Source organism: Pygocentrus nattereri, chromosome 24, assembly GCF_015220715.1.
Source record: "Pygocentrus nattereri isolate fPygNat1 chromosome 24, fPygNat1.pri, whole genome shotgun sequence".
Taxonomy (NCBI): Eukaryota; Metazoa; Chordata; class Actinopteri; order Characiformes; family Serrasalmidae; genus Pygocentrus; species Pygocentrus nattereri.
The window spans coordinates 15415438-15434492 of NC_051234.1; the positions used below are offsets into that span (position 1 = coordinate 15415438).

At 44.2% G+C, this 19055-nt stretch overlaps 1 protein-coding gene across 13 annotated transcripts in view; it reads right to left on the bottom strand.

Annotated features, from left to right (window-relative positions):
• The window catches only part of LOC108411423 (nebulette-like), a 227152-nt gene that overhangs the window by 93241 nt on the left and 114856 nt on the right, over positions 1-19055 (bottom strand). For 7 of the 13 annotated variants that reach the window (XM_037533859.1, XM_037533858.1, XM_037533854.1 and 4 more), the window contains 3 exons: positions 17757-17867; positions 14540-14638; positions 12107-12205 (listed from right to left, as the gene is read on the bottom strand). The exons of 3 other annotated variants lie outside the window; for them this stretch is intronic. In XM_037533859.1, coding sequence (XP_037389756.1) covers positions 12107-12205; positions 14540-14638; positions 17757-17867 — 309 coding nt within the window. The remainder of the gene's footprint in view (positions 1-12106; positions 12206-14539; positions 14639-17756; positions 17868-19055) is intronic. 3 more of the 13 variants (XM_037533861.1, XM_037533857.1, XM_037533860.1) reach the window with 2 other exon arrangements.

Sequence of the window (19055 nt, forward strand, 5' to 3'; positions counted from 1 at the left end):
CTTTTACAGGCTGTTGTTAAAAGAAGAGCTGATGCTACTGTGGCAGAGCGGAGGGGTAAATTAAGTAGCACGACTACGCCACCTAGGGGAATTTCACCCCTAGGAAATATACCTGGGACATAAGCCCAAGGCAGAAGGACACGCTGGTTCGACACACTTGGACAGAGACGTAATGCCAATGTTCTTTCAAAGTTTATTAAGGATTATTTAAAATCTCCCTCCCAAGACAGGTCAGGACACAAGCCCCCTACTGGACCCTGGCACAATAAAAAGACACAAATACAATTAATTTTAATATCCTATGGATCCATATACAATTTCGTAAAATTCTGGTGGCAAACGGAACAGGACTAGGGGGCTCACCACAGCAGAAGAAAGTATGAGAGTAGAGGGGGGGAACACCTACACTACACACCACAGGTGATCACACTACACACCTCAACGCCACACAAAGTGCTCTATACTACAGAGAAGGTGAAAAAGGGACTCTGCCACCCAGATCAGTCTGCCTCCCACTTTGGCCCACTGCTCCTGTCCAACCAGAAGAAAAAAACAAAAATATTTACACCAGGGTTTGAGGAGGAAGGCTAACAGCATTGGCTAATAAGTGCCACTGTCCTTACCCCCTCATACAACACTGTCCAATAACCCTCATAAAACACACACACACACACACACACACGCAAAAGCAATTATAACAAGTCAACACTACAGCCCAAGAGCCAAATTAGAACAAAGTAAAAATCACAAAAAAACAAATAAACAGACAGAGAAACAAATTAGAAAAGGACAATATTACTAAGCAAACATAAAATAAACCAAAATTAAAGAAACAAAAACAGTCCTAAGCCAACCCATGGCAATACAGCAGGAATCTGAATCCCAAACGTAAACTCCAGACAAAACAGCAGCACCACAGAGAGCTGGAGACACCAGCAAACAGTTCTGGCCAGAAGACCTGCAAAACACACAACAGCAGCTAAAATGGTCAACGCAAAATACTGTCCAGCTTACAAATTAACAGGGCGTATACCTACCAGCATACAGCACAACAGTCTCCCCCGCAGGAAGGATAGGAACACAGGCCCCCCAGCCACAGCAAGTAGTAGCCACAGCAAGTAGTAGCCACAGCGGCGCAGCACAGCCCTTATTCTTACTTAACTGCAAGTGGAACTGTGCCGGCAAAGCCGCAGAGCACCAACACCGGCAAGAACACCGCAAGCCAACGGCACTATAACAAACCGCGGAAGCGGATTAATGATTAAAACCCGCATTGGAAGCTTTCCATACAAAAACCCAAAAATACGGGTACCTTATACTCGTTGAAGAGTGAGCCAGAAAGGAGAATCAAATGTGTCCACGCCAAACACCGCCACGCCGGATGCCGTAGACCCGGAAGTAAAATGCCCCGAAAGGGAGAGGGGGGGGAACAACAGGTAGCGCACCTACAGGCAGCGTTCTCCTGCCCAGATATAGTGTGCCAAGGACCCGCCCAACAATTTAAAGTGGGTGTTTGTTAAACAGGAGGTGTAACAATTTAACCACCTCCTGCTACAATCTACCCCACCATCTTGCATCGTCGCCCCGACGATGAATTAACCTAATGAAACTAGCACCAAGGTCTAAACAATACTGACTGTGCACTTAACACAGACTCTTGTAGTGCCTCTGCCCTATTGGCCTCAGTACGTACTGTACACGGAAGACGATGAATATTAGAGTGCTGACCCGCTGTAGGGCGCGCAGTACGGCGCAACGTCAGACTAGAACAAGGCTGGGACAAGGGAGAATCTAAGGGCTGAGGCCCCTCCTGCACAGCTGATGCCCCTAAAACCTGCTCCCCCCCTACCGGTGACACTGTATAAAGCCCTGCAGAACTATTCGGAACAGTTACAACAGGTGGTATAGTCTCCGATACCAACAGCCATAGGTCACCATCACCGGAGGTGTCTGCTGCTGCTATCGGTACTGGTGGCGGGGAAGCCCTAGGAAGAGTAGTAGAAACCCCTTTCTGAATTTGAGGCTTCAGCATGTTACGGTGAACATGCTTTACCTTACACAGATCATTAATGGGGGCAACCATATAAACAGCTCCTTCACCAGAAGGGGCTCTTAGCACCTGATGCACAACAGAACTCCACACATCCTGAATCTTATGGCGCCCCCGGGCACTATGGTCCCGGAGATAAACCAACTGACCCTCATATAAGGGCACGTCCCGAATACGCTGGTCATACCTTTCCTTCCGGCGACCAGCCGCTACCAACAACCGCTCACGAGCCCCTTCGAATGCCAACTTAAGTCTGGCCTGATGCTCCAACACCCAATCCTGAATCCCCCCAGGCATAGGATCCTGCACCTGACCCAATAAAAAGTCTACAGGGAGCCTAGGTTCCTGGCCAAACATCAAAAAGTAAGGAGACTCGCCCGTACCCTGATGAGGGGTAGTATTGTAGCAGAAAACTACTTGTGGCAGGTGGGAAGCCCAGTCCTGCTTCCGAGAGGTTGGTAGGGTACGCAAAAGGTTATGCAGGGTTCTGTTAAAACGCTCGCACTGCCCATTACCCGCAGGATGGTATGGGGTCGTCCGAGACCTTTCTACCCCATATAAACAACAGAGCTGATAAATTAAAGCGCTTTCAAAGCTTCTACCTTGATCGGAATGAATCCGACTTGGGACACCAAACTTATAAAACCATTCCATCAGCAGGACCTGTGCCACAGTGGAAGCTCGCTGATCACGAGTGGGGACTGCTACTGTGTATTTACTAAATACATCAGTCATTACCAGGACATTTTCCATCCCATTCCGTGATGGCTCCAACATGGTGAAATCTATGGCCAAGATTTCATTTGGCCTGGATGCCAACAAATGCCCCATAAAACTATGGGGTACCTGCCCTGAATCTTTAGCAACTTGGCACCGTTCACACTCTTGGCACCACTGTTTGATGTCCGTAAACATCCCAGGCCAGTAACACCGCTGCCTTACCAACTCTGTAGTCCGCTCAATACCCTGGTGGCCGTGTTCCTGATGCAGGTGTTTCAATACCTCCTGCTTAAGAACCGCAGGCAAGATAAGTTGAAGATACTCCTCTCCTCCATCGGGACGAAACACCCGACGATACAACACCCCCTCTCTCTCCACCAACCGGCCCCACTGGCGCAACAGCGCCATTGCTGGTCTAGATACCTTACGCCTCTCGGTGGAGGAGGGCTGGACCTGCTTCCTCCAAAACACCAGAACCTCTTTAAGAAGAGGATCTGCGTCCTGCAAGGAACAAATGTCCTGGGAAGAACTACCTGGTAGCGCAGAGACCAAAGCCTGAGTTGCCACCACCTCTGAATCCACCTGGGAGGCCTGTTGGACTAATAACGGGACGGAGGTACCTGGAAGGACATGTTCTGCCAAACTGGGGCCTGACAGATACTGACGGGACAGTGCATCTGCATTTTTATTACTACGGCCTGAACGATACTTGATCTCAAAGTCAAAAACCGCAAGCTGCGCTGCCCATCGATGCTCTGTGGCTCCCAGTTTGGCGGACTGAAGGTAACTCAATGGGTTGTTGTCAGTGTATACCACACACTTCTGCCCCAAAAGGTACTCGCGAAATTTCTCTGTCATGGCCCACTTTAGCGCAAGAAATTCCAACTTCATAGAACTATAATTAACCATATTGCGCTCTGGGGGCCGAAGACCTCGGCTGGCATAAGCTACTGGACGAACCTGCCCTTCCTGCTCTTGGGAGAGCACAGCGCCAAGGCCACTATGGCTGGCATCAATTTCTAAAATAAAGGGCAATGAAAAGTCTGCAAAGGCCAACACAGGAGAGGAAACCAACTTTGCCTTCAAGGCCTCAAAACTTTGCTCGCACTGGGAAGTCCAGGCTGCTCCCAGACCCTGTCTGGAACCCTTCTTAGACTCTGTACTCAGGAGTGCAGCCACCAGCTTATGCAGAGGGCCGGCCAATTGAGCAAATCCCTCCACAAAGCGCCTATAGTAGCTGGCGAACCCTAGAAAAGAACGCAGCTCTGACACATTCCGAGGACGCTGCCACTGTGCTACCGCCTCAACCTTAGCAGGGTCCGTAGAAACTCCTCTACTAGAAATGACATGTCCCAAATAACCAACTTCCTGTTGGAAAAAGACACACTTCCCCAATTTTGCCTTTAAGCCTTCCTTTTGGAGGCGCCCCAGTACAACCTCCAATCGCTGCACATGTTGGGAAACAGAGGAAGAAAACACAATAATATCATCAAGGTAGAGAAGCCAGGACTGATACTGCTGGTCCCCAAACATCCGTTGCATCAACCGTTGGAAAGTGCTTGGAGCATTACACAGCCCAAACGCCATCCGGTTCCACTCAAATAAGCCAAAAGGTGTACAAAAAGCGGTCTTAGGCTTATCCTGTTCTGCCACTGGAACCTGATTATACCCACTGGCCAGATCTAAAGTAGAAAACCAGCGGGCTCCGGCAAGTGCATCCAGGCTCTCCTCAATGCGCGGCAAAGGAAAAGCATCCTTACGTGTCTTGCTATTAAGCAGTCGATAATCCACGCACATGCGCAAACTTCCATCCTTCTTTTTAACTAGGACAATGGGGGAAGCATAGGGACTACTGCTCTCCCTCACTACCCGAGCCTCAAGAAGCTGATCAATATGGGCCTTCACCAACTCATACTCTGACGGGGGAATGCGTCTATACCGCTGCCGCACTGGAACATCATCTAGCAGAGGAATCTCATGTTCAATGAGGTTCGTACACCCCAAGTCACCCTCATGAGCTGAAAAAACTGAGTGGTACTTCTGTAAGAGAGACCGAACCTCCTTTTGTTCTAGCTCGGTCAAAGCCGACAGATCTACTGCCGCCATTCCATTCTGTACAGAACTAGCAACTGTTTGGGAAGACACTGTGGCAGTCAGGGGCCGGACCTCAGTAACACCAGAAGGTAGACTGACAACCTGAACACTGCTTAAAGAGCCAAGGCGAGTATGCGGGTACAGCAGGACTTCAGTGGTCCCTACATTAACTACCGGAACATAAACTGTGCCCCTGACAACATGGACAAGACAGGGAGAAGCCAACAGACCTGCAGGCAAGCCAACCTCAGAAGGCTCAAAGAGCGCAGAACGGCCAACCGATAGCTCTGGACAAGTGCTGGCAACCAACTTCATTACCCCACCAGGTATGAGCAACGCCCGGCTCCCCCGCACCTTTACATGCCCCATGGGGTCTCTGGGCACCTGGGCTGCAGACTGGTGGCAATGCTGTAAGGCCTGAATAACCGGAACAGGAGCCTGCACCACTGAGGGCACATTAAAAAAGGAAGGGCCATGTGACCCAAACAGCTCCTGATAACACCGGCTAATAATATTCATCCCCAAAACACCTGGGACTACAGTAGAAGCACCAGGAGGATCTTTCACTACCAGGATCCCACAACGAGACATCACCTTACCACACAGCATTACATCCAGTTCTAAATAACCTATATAGGGGATATCAAGCCCATTAGCGACCCGAAGCTGTAACCAGTGACAGGACTGTAAATGGTCCTGACCCCAAGGTTCAAACTGCTGTATGAAGAAGCTCTCGGTTACTGTAGATACCATAGAACCAGTATCCAGTAAGCAAGAAACCACAACCCCACCAATTAACACATCAACAACTGGACAGGAAGACATCAGCCTAGATACAGTACCCACCGTTGAGCCTAAAGTCACCCCCTCTGAGCTGTGGCTCTGCAACTCAGCGGGCTTCAGTTTTCCATTTGCCGAGAAAAACGAGGTGGTCTAACCACATTCTGAGGCGGAGGCCTAGATGGAGGAAGAACACGTTCCCCATCACACTCCCGTGCAAAGTGACCCGGCTGTTGGCATCTCCGACATATTACACGCTCCCGATGAAAAGGGTAGCTAGACCGAGAGGACGTCTGCAAAGCCGCAACAGTGCTAGTTAACCGATTGAGCTGTTCTTGCTGCTGCTTCAAAAGATCCTTCAACTCTCCCAATTCTGATGGCTGAGAAGCAGTTAGAGGAGCTGGGCGGGAACCTCCCTGCACACTATACTGCAAACCATAAGCTGATGGTAGGGAAAAACTACGTCCCCTAGCACCCCCCGGCAGCCCCTCCCTCTCCCACCGGATGGCTTCCCCACGGACCTCTAACAGCGTAGCATTAGGCCTCTGGCGGACAAACTGCTTTAACTCTCTACGAAGAGCACCATCTAAAACATGTTCCACAAACTGGTCTCGAAGCAAAACCCCTACATTAAGCAGTCCCTCCGGGGCATGCTGCTTTACTGGTTCCATTAAAGCCAGTAAAGCTAAAGAAAACTCCTGCAAGGTTTCCCCTTCCTGCTGGTTGCGTGAAAAAAATGCCTGCTGTAACGTCACATAAGACTGGGAACAACCATAGAGATTTTTTAAAATGGCTAAAATTTTAACTGGGTCCCCTCTCTCCACACTCGAGCGAAACTTTATTTCTTCCCTCGCTTCCCCTTCTAAATGGTCAAAAATAAAGAAAGCCTGATCCAATACAGAAAGATGACGGGCCCGCATACACACTTGTATCTCCTCAATCCATTCCACTACACTTATCCCAGACTTACCATTGAATAAAGGGCACTTCCGATCACGAGGCACTACCACAAGACGCTCTGTGACAGTACTAACACCAGCAGGCGGAGCATTACTTGCCGCGACAGGGGAAGCTGGGGTAGCCACACCAGACCCAGTCAGAACGGCAGCCCTTTCCTGAAGTAGCCTCTCATTATCGGCCTTAAGCTGCAACACTAAGTCTCTAAGCTGCTGTATCTCCTCCTCCATCTCCGGGGGTGCTACACCAAACTCAACCAACCAATAAGGTTAAGAACCTATCCAATCCCTCAAGTAAATGCTGCTGTTTTGTCTCTAATATACCTAATACACAGTTTAATATTTAAACTAAAACACCACAAACACACATTGGACCTTACGTCTCTGATTCGCAAGTGAATCCTGCCGACTACGCCAAAATGTGGCAGAGCGGAGGGGTAAATTAAGTAGCACGACTACGCCACATAGGGGAATTTCACCCCTAGGAAATATACCTGGGACATAAGCCCAAGGCAGAAGGACACGCTGGTTCGACACACTTGGACAGAGACGTAATGCCAATGTTCTTTCAAAGTTTATTAAGGATTATTTAAAATCTCCCTCCCAAGACAGGTCAGGACACAAGCCCCCTACTGGACCCTGGCACAATAAAAAGACACAAATACAATTAATTTTAATATCCTATGGATCCATATACAATTTCGTAAAATTCTGGTGGCAAACGGAACAGAACTAAGGGGCTCACCACAGCAGAAGAAAGTATGAGAGTAGAGGGGGGGAACACCTACACTACACACCACAGGTGATCACACTACACACCTCAACGCCACACAAAGTGCTCTATACTACAGAGAAGGTGAAAAAGGGACTCCGCCACCCAGATCAGTCTGCCTCCCACTTTGGCCCACTGCTCCTGTCCAACCAGAAGAAAAAAACAAAAATATTTACACCAGGGTTTGAGGAGGAAGGCTAACAGCATTGGCTAATAAGTGCCACTGTCCTTACCCCCTCATACAACACTGTCCAATAACCCTCATAAAACACACACACACACACACACACACACACACACACACACAAAAGCAATTATAACAAGTCAACACTACAGCCCAAGAGCCAAATTAGAACAAAGTAAAAATCACAAAAAAACAAATAAACAGACAGAGAAACAAATTAGAAAAGGACAATATTACTAAGCAAACATAAAATAAACCAAAATTAAAGAAACAAAAACAGTCCTAAGCCAACCCATGGCAATACAGCAGGAATCTGAATCCCAAACGTAAACTCCAGACAAAACAGCAGCACCACAGAGAGCTGGAGACACCAGCAAACAGTTCTGGCCAGAAGACCTGCAAAACACACAACAGCAGCTAAAATGGTCAACGCAAAATACTGTCCAGCTTACAAATTAACAGGGCGTATACCTACCAGCATACAGCACAACAGTCTCCCCCGCAGGAAGGATAGGAACACAGGCCCCCCAGCCACAGCAAGTAGTAGCCACAGCAAGTAGTAGCCACAGCGGCGCAGCACAGCCCTTATTCTTACTTAACTGCAAGTGAAACTGTGCCGGCAAAGCCGCAGAGCACCAACACCGGCAAGAACACCGCAAGCCAACGGCACTATAACAAACCGCGGAAGCGGATTAATGATTAAAACCCGCATTGGAAGCCTTCCATACAAAAACCCAAAAATACGGGTACCTTATACTCGTTGAAGAGTGAGCCAGAAAGGAGAATCAAATGCGTCCACGCCAAACACCGCCACGCCGGATGCCGTAGACCCGGAAGTAAAATGCCCCGAAAGGGAGAGGGGGGGGAACAACAGGTAGCGCACCTACAGGCAGCGTTCTCCTGCCCAGATATAGTGTGCCAAGGACCCGCCCAACAATTTAAAGTGGGTGTTTGTTAAACAGGAGGTGTAACAATTTAACCACCTCCTGCTACACTACACAATGGTATACCTGTCCCTGTCCCAACTTTTTTGAGATGCGTTACTGCAAAAAAAGTTAGTGTTAATATTTTTTATGAAATAGTAAAATGTCTCCCTTTCAACATCTGATATGTGTTCTGTGTTCTATTGTGAGCAAAATATGGATCTTGAGATTTGCAAATCACTGTATTCTGTTTTTATTTACATTTTACACAGTGTCCCAACATTTTTGGAATTGGGGTTGTATAAACAAAGTCATACTTTTTCCTTTATGGCTGCAAACAACATTTATCTTTTTCAGGTAAAGAACCAAACTTACTTAATTGTTACGTAACTAGCCTCGTCTGCTTTAGCTATCGTTACATGTGAATTTAAACTCACCAAACTGTCTTCCTTTTAACTTGTTAAATTATTCAGCTGCTGTTTGCTGGTTTAAATAATCACATGGACTACACTTTTCTTATAATAAAATTTGATTCAGCTCATTCAATATTTTTCTACACTCTCTTCTTTCCTCTGCTTTCCTTTCTGCAGTTTAGCGGTCAGCTTCCTGTGCAGCTACAATCATCACACAAGAGGTTCTTAAAGGAACAGGTACCATTTTAGGAACAAAACGTTATTAATTGAATTTACAACCATTTGTCACTGTGTTTGTGTGGCAGTGTGATGTTACACTAGATTATTCACTTCAGGGATTTTATTTTGAAATCAGCAAGGGCTTTTAATTGTTGGAGCAATTCATTGAGGAGAGAAAGAGGGGACTATGAAATGTAAAATTCTATCTGTAAAATTCTTAGTTCAAATTACTTTATTGTTTATTTTGGCTACTGCTAATAATTTAGCTTGAGAAATATATAAAAGAGAAGTTTGATTTACTAGAGCAAGTTCAATATGGGCGGAGTTTTAGCAGCCTTTACCTAAGTGGAGTACGAAAGAAAGCTGTAGCCCCACCTTTCGTCCTCTTTGGAAAACACCTCTGTGAGAGAAGGTGTGTGCTGGCACAGCTCCGTTATTTTAAGTTAAAACACACTTTGTATTTTCCAGTTTGACATAAAATGAGTTAATTCAGTCAAAAAAACATTATAACACACACTTGTTGTGTAGTTAAAACGCGTTTATGGGGTTTTTATGTTTTTATTTGCTGTTGGCCATGAGTTCTGTTAAGGTGGAACATTAAGGTGGAATGCTAATTACGAAGTATGGATGCTAATTGTTCACAGTATATTTCTTCTTTTCTTTTGCTTAATATGACCAGATTAAACCAGCAGTGCATACATTTGTTTGTTTTTAAAGAAGGGGAATAACTTTTATTCACAGTTTTAGGCTTTGTATAGTTCATGTAGTGTATTCTGTGGTGAGAGTAGAGAGCAGGTGGAAGAGAATCTGGACAAGTGGAGGTTTGCACTGGAGAGGAGAGGAATGAAGGTCAGTAGAGACAAGACGGAATACATGTGTGTGAATGAGAGGGAGGCAGGTGGAAAAGTGAAGATGCAAGGAGTAGAGGTCGTAAAGGTGGATGACTTCAAATATCTTGGGTCAACCATCCAGAGCAATGGACAGTGTAGAAAAGAGGTGAAGAAGAGGGTGCAGGCAGGATGGAGTAGGTGGAGACGGGTGTCAGGGCTGATGTGTGACAGAAGGATAGCAGCAAGAGTGAAAGGGAAGGTTCACAAGACAGTAGTGCGTCCTGCTATGATGTATGGTTTGGAAACTGCGGCTCTGTCTAAAAGACAGGAGGCTGAGCTGGAGGTGGCGGAGATGAAAATGCTAAGATTTTCATTGGGAGTGACAAGGATGGACAAGATTAGAAATGAGCAAATCAGAGGGACAGTGAAGGTGGAGCAGTTTGGAGATAAAGCCAGAGAGGCCAGGTTGAGATGGTTTGGACATGTGTTGAGGAGGAATAGTGGATATATTGGGCAAAGAATGTTGGAGATGGAGCTGCCAGGTAGAAGGAGAAGAGGTAGACCTCAGAGAAGGTTTATGGATGTAGTGAAGGTGGACATGGAGATGGTTGGTGTAAAAGTAGAGGAGGCAGTGGATAGGGCAAGATGGAGGCAGATGATCTGCTGTGGCAACCCTTAAAGGGAGCAGCCGAAAGAAGAAGAAAGATAGTTCATGTAGTGTAGCAGCTTTGTTGTAATCTGAGTGCACAAGAGAGAGAAAAACTAATGAAGCCTGTTCATTCGCCTTTGGTAAACTGTGCAGGTATGTTGAGTTACATTGTCAAATATGTGTTAATTTTATATTGTTCAGCAAATAGGGAGTGTGTACAGCTTATAGTTCGCTTTATATGTATTTTTTTATTATTGTTATTTTCTTTTAATGTATGGCTGATAGCACGAGAGAGAAAAACTAATGAAGCCTGATATTCGCCTTTTGTAAACTGTCCAGGTGGAGAAAATAACTGCTCCCTCATGTTAAGCTGGTGTGCTGATGTCATCACTTCAACAATTCATCATTAAACCCTACACAACGCAGAAGTAAACCCGTTACATTTGCACACTGAAATTAGACCTCTGCGTTTAACCCATCTGTGCAGTGAAACACACACATACATGCACACTAGTGAACAAAAAATTGAAATAATATTGACATTTCAAAATTCAAGTGAGGCTGACAAACAGTACACAATAACATTAAAATTATGTTGACATGTTGGAATATCTGTTCGTTAGCCACTGTGTACTGCAATTCAAAACCATTAAGGGCCCAACATGGGCTAAATAATGTAGGCCTAATGTGGAGTGACCCACAGTGAGCCTGTATCAGGTCATCTGTGGGCAAGCCCAATAGTGTACTGCCCACCCAATTGAAATAAGACTCCACAGTGGGCTAGCTTACATGGGCCCAACTTAGTGGTGGGCTAACTTAGTGGTGTGACCCACAATAGGCCTGTGTCAGGTTATCTGTTGGCTAGCCTAATAGTGTACAACCCACGCAAATCCATTAAGATCCCACAGAGGACAAAATGATATGGTCTCGTCCAGTTGTGCATTGCACAAACAGGGACCTTTCAGGGCTCACTGTGGGCTGACTCACAGTGGGTCAATAGAGGGTTATCTGTTGGCTAGCCCTAGCCCACTCCACAGATAGGCCTCAGTGGGCCCACATGGCATGTTTGCAGGGGATTCGCTACTGTCTCTAACTTTATATCTACAAGGTGAAACAACAAGGTAGGAGTATCTAATAGAGTGGACAGTGAGTTGACACAGTATTCAAAAACTCCAGCAGTACTGCTGTGTCTGAGCCACTTGTTCCAGTGCAACGCATACAACACTCCACACGTCAGTGTCACTGCAATGGTGAGAATGATCCACTACCAAAATAATACTTGTTCTGTGGAGGTCCTGTAGTGGTCCTAACCACTCAAGAACAGGCTGAAAGGGGGCCAGCAAAGTATGCAGAGAAACAAATGGACTACAATCTATTGTAGAACTACAAAGTGAACCTATATGGTAAGTGGAGCTGTTAAAATAGACAGTGACTGTAGAAACAAAGTATGTGTATGTAATAAAGTGCTCAGTAAGTGTACACTGCGTACGCAATAGTGTTGAGTGAAACAACTTACATTGCTAGCTAGTTTTGTAGCCTTTATAGCACACAGGATGTCAGGTCTATCCGCCACCTCATGATACTTGCGCACCTCTTGACTCTTTCTATAGGTCACCTTGAGGAAAATGCAGAAATGCAGATGATGAAAACTCACAAACTTCTCACAATGTATGTATGTATGTATGACATATATCAATGGGTGTGTTTGCATCTCTCAGATGATTCCAATAGCTCTTTGCCATTGAACAGTGCAGTATAAAATAGTGCGGTCAGAAGTTTACGCATTTTGACATCATTTTCATTGCCGGGTGATCTGTACCATAAACAAGTGTCCATCCAGAATTTGATTATGCCTCTTGGTGGGATACATGTGTCCCAAACCAGGATGTATGGGTGGAAATAGGCCATTTGACTGGTGAAATGCAATCATCTGAAAATTGTCATGTCGCATCAACCAGGTTGGGACATTGCTATTTCTTTAAAATGATATCTTCAAATACAACTAAAAGGCAGTGGGGAACCAGGTCTCAACATTAAGCATTTTTGAGAAGAAAATGCACATTTCACTTGTCTGAAGGACAAAATCATATCTCACAGAGATGTCAGAGAGTTGATCTGGTACTTCACTTCAAAAACATTCTGACTGTTACAGTGTCTGCACTCTGAGGAGACTTTACTTGAAGCTTTATCTTCTCCCGAATTACTCTTATTTCTTTGTTCATTTTTGATAAGAAAAAACATAAGATAAGAATAAAACAGAGCTTTGGCAGCTATATGCTAGGGTTCTTTACTGAGTTACCACAAAACTACAACAAACAAGGTAAAAAATATGTTTATATCAAAGCTTAAACTACATATAAATGCTGTGGCAAGTGCTGGTGGAGATGGTTGGTGTAAAAGTAGAGGAGGCAGTGGATACTGCAAGATGGAGGCAGATGATCTGCTGTGGCAACCCCTAAAGGGAGCAGCCGAAAGAAGAAGAAAGATAGTTCATGTAGTGTAGCAGCTTTGTTGTAATCTGAGTGCACAAGAGAGAGAAAAACTAATGAAGCCTGTTCATTCGCCTTTGGTAAACTGTGCAGGTATGTTGAGTTACATTGTCAAATATGTGTTAATTTTATATTGTTCAGCAAATAGGGAGTGTGTACAGCTTATAGTTCGCTTTATATGTATTTTTTTATTATTGTTATTTTCTTTTAATGTATGGCTGATAGCACGAGAGAGAAAAACTAATGAAGCCTGATATTCGCCTTTTGTAAACTGTCCAGGTGGAGAAAATAACTGCTCCCTCATGTTAAGCTGGTGTGCTGATGTCATCACTTCAACAATTCATCATTAAACCCTACACAACGCAGAAGTAAACCCGTTACATTTGCACACTGAAATTAGACCTCTGCGTTTAACCCATCTGTGCAGTGAAACACACACATACATGCACACTAGTGAACATGTAAAAAATTGAAATAATATTGACATTTCAAAATTCAAGTGAGGCTGACAAACAGTACACAATAACATTAAAATTATGTTGACATGTTGGAATATCTGTTCGTTAGCCACTGTGTACTGCAATTCAAAACCATTAAGGGCCCAACATGGGCTAAATAATGTAGGCCTAATGTGGAGTGACCCACAGTGAGCCTGTATCAGGTCATCTGTGGGCAAGCCCAATAGTGTACTGCCCACCCAAATGAAATAAGACTCCACAGTGGGCTAGCTTACATGGGCCCAACTTAGTGGTGGGCTAACTTAGTGGTGTGACCCACAATGGGCCTGTGTCAGGTTATCTGTTGGCTAGCCTAATAGTGTACAACCCACGCAAATCCATTAAGATCCCACAGAGGGCAAAATGATATGGTCTCGTCCAGTTGTGCATTGCACAAACAGGGACCTTTCAGGGCTCACTGTGGGCTGACTCACAGTGGGTCAATAGAGGGTTATCTGTTGGCTAGCCCTAGCCCACTCCACAGATAGGCCTCAGTGGGCCCACATGGCATGTTTGCAGGGGATTCGCTACTGTCTCTAACTTTATATCTACAAGGTGAAACAACAAGGTAGGAGTATCTAATAGAGTGGACAGTGAGTTGACACAGTATTCAAAAACTCCAGCAGTACTGCTGTGTCTGAGCCACTTGTTCCAGTGCAACGCATACAACACTCCACACGTCAGTGTCACTGCAATGGTGAGAATGATCCACTACCAAAATAATACTTGTTCTGTGGAGGTCCTGTAGTGGTCCTAACCACTCAAGAACAGGCTGAAAGGGGGCCAGCAAAGTATGCAGAGAAACAAATGGACTACAATCTATTGTAGAACTACAAAGTGAACCTATATGGTAAGTGGAGCTGTTAAAATAGACAGTGACTGTAGAAACAAAGTATGTGTATGTAATAAAGTGCTCAGTAAGTGTACACTGCGTACGCAATAGTGTTGAGTGAAACAACTTACATTGCTAGCTAGTTTTGTAGCCTTTATAGCACACAGGATGTCAGGTCTATCCGCCACCTCATGATACTTGTGCACCTCTTGACTCTTTCTATAGGTCACCTTGAGTAAAATGCAGAAATGCAGATGATGAAAACTCACAAACTTCTCACAATGTATGTATGTATGACATATATCAATGGGTGTGTTTGCATCTCTCAGATGATTCCAATAGCTCTTTGCCATTGAACAGTGCAGTATAAAATAGTGCGGTCAGAAGTTTAAGCATTTTGTCATCATTTTCATTGCCGGGTGATCTGTACCATAAACAAGTGTCCATCCAGAATTTGATTATGCCTCTTGGTGGGATACATGTGTCCCAAACCAGGATGTATGGGTGGAAATAGGCCATTTGACTGGTGAAATGCAATCATCTGAAAATTGTCATGTCGCATCAACCAGGTTGGGACATTGCTATTTCTTTAAAATGATATCTTCAAATAAAACTAAAAGGCAGTGGGGAACCAGGTCTCAACATTAAGCATTTTTGAGAAGAAAATGCACATTTCACTTGTCTGAAGGACAAAATCATATCTCTCATGATTTTCTAAGCTAACAATAAGTATTCAGTGCCAGCATTTAATAAAAGTCAGAAAATTAATACATTAGTATTAACAGAGTCCTGCTTTTTACGATGGTTATTATGCAGGTAGCATAGCTATTTCTCAGCCAAACTTCAAAGCACGTAGAAGTAAACGTTTCTTCCTCCTCCAAGTGGGAATACATTTTTATGCTCATTTAGACATGTATATGTAGTGTTAGTTTATGGATAGACTTGTCAGAGATGTCAGAGAGTTGATCTGGTACTTCACTTCAAAAACATTCTGACTGTTACAGTGTCTGCCCTCTGAGGAGACTTTACTTGAAGCTTTATCTTCTCCCGCATTACTCTTATTTCTTTGTTGATTTTTTATAAGAAAAAACATAAGATAAGAATAAAACAGAACTTTGGCAGCTATATGCTAGGGTTCTTTACTGAGTTACCACAAAACTACAACAAACAAGGTACAAAATATGTTTATATCAAAGCTTAAACTACATATAAATGCTGCGGCAGGTGCTGCAATGAGCGCTGAGGGACAGGCACTTGAACAAAAACCCAGTGGCCAACACAAGCATTTGCAAGAGAGCAATGTCATATCTACCAACAGGAAGCAAGGACAATGCAGATACCAAGGGCTGCCACTCCTACAACCACTACTGAGAGCCGTGGAAAGAAACAAGTGCCTGGAAATCAACCAGTAAGCTCTGCCTTCTTGCATGGTCATTGAACTATGCCAGGCATATAACAAGTTGCCCGTGTTGTGGTCAAAGTTGGTATACTAATAGATACCATAAAAAGAGCTAGAAGAAATTTGCATTATCACAGAGGTGTTTTTTCCTGTTTTTCGTTTTGGCCTGAACTGAAATAATAGATGTTTACCACTGGTAGAAGTTAAAACTGAAGCCTTTCCATTATTGTTGCAGTTGTGTTATTTATTTATTTATTCTTAAAAACTGTTAAAACTCATGCTAAGTCCTGTCATCACTACATGACTGTCAGAGAACCCTACATACTGTCATTGACACCGATGTGTGATGGGAACGGTCACAGGTACTCGACTAGAGTGCAAATAGTTGTGGATTTGGATTGTTAACCGCACAATGCCATACTGTACAGCCTGGAAGAAAAATGTTATTAAATAAAAATGATAAAACTACAACCCCAATTCCAATTAAGTTGGGATGTTCTGAAAACATAAATAAAAACAGAATATGATGATCTGCAAATCCTTTTCAATCTATATTCAATTGAAAACACTACAAAGACAAGATATTTAATGTTCAAACGGATAATTTTTATTGTTTTTTGCAAATATTCACTCATTTTGAATTTGATGCCTGCAACACATTCCAAAGAAGTTGGGACAGGGCCATGTTTACCACTGTGTTACATCACCTTTCCTTTTAACAACACTCAATAAGCATTTGGGAACTGAGGACACTAATTGTTGAAGCTTTGTAGGTGGAATTCTTTCCCATTCTTGCTTGATGTACAACTTCAGTTGCTCAACAGTCTCCATTCTCGTATTTTGCGCTTCATAATGCACCACACATTTTCAGTGGGAGACAGGTCTGGACTGCAGGCAGGCCAGTCTAGCTTCCGCACTCTTTTACTATGAAGCCACACTGTTGTAACACGTGCAGAATGTGGCTTGGCATTGTCTTGCTGAAATAAGCAGGGACGTCCCTGAAAAAGATGTTGCTTGGATGGCAGCATATGTTGCTCCAAAACCTGTATGTACCTTTCAGCATTAATGGTGCTTCACAGATGTGCAAGTTACCCATGCCATGGGCACTAACACACCCCCATACCATCAGAGATGCTGGCTTTTGAACTTTGCGCTGATAACAATCTGGGCAGTCCTTTTCCTCTTTGGCCCGGAGGACACGACATCCATGATTTCCAAAAACAATTTGAAATGTGGACTCGTCAGACGGCAGAACACTTTTCCACTTTGCGTCAGTCCATCTCAGATGAGCTCGGGCCGCTGTGCATGCAATCGCTTTGCATGGCAGAGTTTTAACTTGCACTTGTAGATGGAGAGACAAACTGTGTTCACTGATAAAGGTTTTCTGAAGTGTTCCTAAGCCCATGTGGTAATATCCATTAAAGAATGATGTTGGTTTTTAATGCAGTGCTGCCTGAGGGATCAAAGGTCACAGGCATTCAATGTTGGTTTTCTGCCTTGTCGCTTACTTGCAGAGATTTCTCCAGATTCTCTGAATCTTTTGATATTATGGACTGTAGATGATGAAATCCCTAAATTCCAACTTCTTTGGAACGTGTTGCAGGCATCAAATTCAAAATGAGTGAATATTTGCAAAAAAGAATAAAGTTTATCTGTTAAATATTAAATATCTTGTCTTTGTAGTGTATTCAATTGGATATAGGTTGAAAATCATCGTATTCTGTTTTTATTTATCTTTTACACAATGCCCCAACTTCATTGGAATTGGGGTTGTATTCATCTCTGTACCCAAGGGAATAGAAAGATTATAATACATGCATCACACATTCATATCAAAACTACAGATTAGATTAGATTTTGATTATGCTATATTATAGAAATATAGCTCTGATGCCAGCTTATCACAGCAGTGCAGGAGAAGTCTTAAGTAATTGAAAAACTGCAATTACACTGCTCTGCTGCCTGTTGACCTCCATGGCGTGATCCACCTCTGGCAGTGTTTTCATGTAAGCGTAGACAGACTTCCCTTTCTCTGCACTGTAGTTTTCCTTGTACAGTTTCTAGAGCAAAGCATACACAGGCAAGAATATTGAAAGTATAGGCTTCTACATGTCATACTGCTGCACTCACTTTCACTTGAGGGAGTATGGTCTTGACATATTGCAATAGTAAAGATCAGCATTTTGCAATCTTTCTTTGCTTGCCACTTTAATAGGTAACACCTGCTTTCATGCATATAGAACATTCCAAATGTTATGTGACTGTAGTATGCCTGAATACAAGTATAAATCATTGACTTTTACCCAACTTTCTCCCCAATATAGCCATAGTGAAGTCCACCCATTAGCAAATTCTGTCCGTATCACACAGTCCTACCAAACTGGGAGGGTTAGGACTAGCATGTACTTCCTCCAAAACATGTGAAGTCATCCAATGCATTTTTTTCAAACTGCCACAAAGGAGAACATTAACTGCCAATTCTATCTAAGCAACAGGGGAGAGGAACTGCTGGATGTGGTGCTGAGAAAGCAATGTGGGCTTTGTTTGATAATTGGTCTATTTTTGAGGGCAAGCCTGATCTTATAAGTCAAGACGATATTTACATTTCGCAGGAGGATGTTGCATAGTCTCACAGACAGCCTGCAGTGTAGGACAGTCAGTTGCTGACAAACGAGGGCCAAGGCCAGGCAGTAGACAAATAGGTTAAACTGACCGTCTGCCAGCTGCTTTAATGAATGAATGAAGCCTTTATTGTCACATAGTCACCAAAGTAACCAGCGAAATTTTGATCAACCCGTCCGAGCACATACAATATGACAGGACAGGAAGACAGGAATAATGGAAAAACTACAGAGAAACAGAATACATTGGGTGAGGAAAAGGAGACTAAGGAAACTCAGTCTGGGAACAGAGAGAACACCTCAGCATTAGCACACAGTTCCACACACACAGAGGCCATGACTTGCAACGGGGATGGGGGCGGGGGGTGCGGACAAACCCAGCACAGACCCTTCATACCATGGGGGGGGGGTAAAAGCGGCGAAGGTGTTGGGAAGGGGGTGGGGTAGGAGGGAGGGGAGGGGAGGGGGGAATAAGGGCCTGAAGAAGGTGCCCTTACTCAAGTTTTGAAACAGGCAGTCAGACAATGAGAGTGAAAATGACACCAGACTAAACTAGAAGTACTCCAGTCCACCTGGAAAGAGAACCATATAAGCTATAGAAGGGCACTTACTGCAGCATGCTCAACC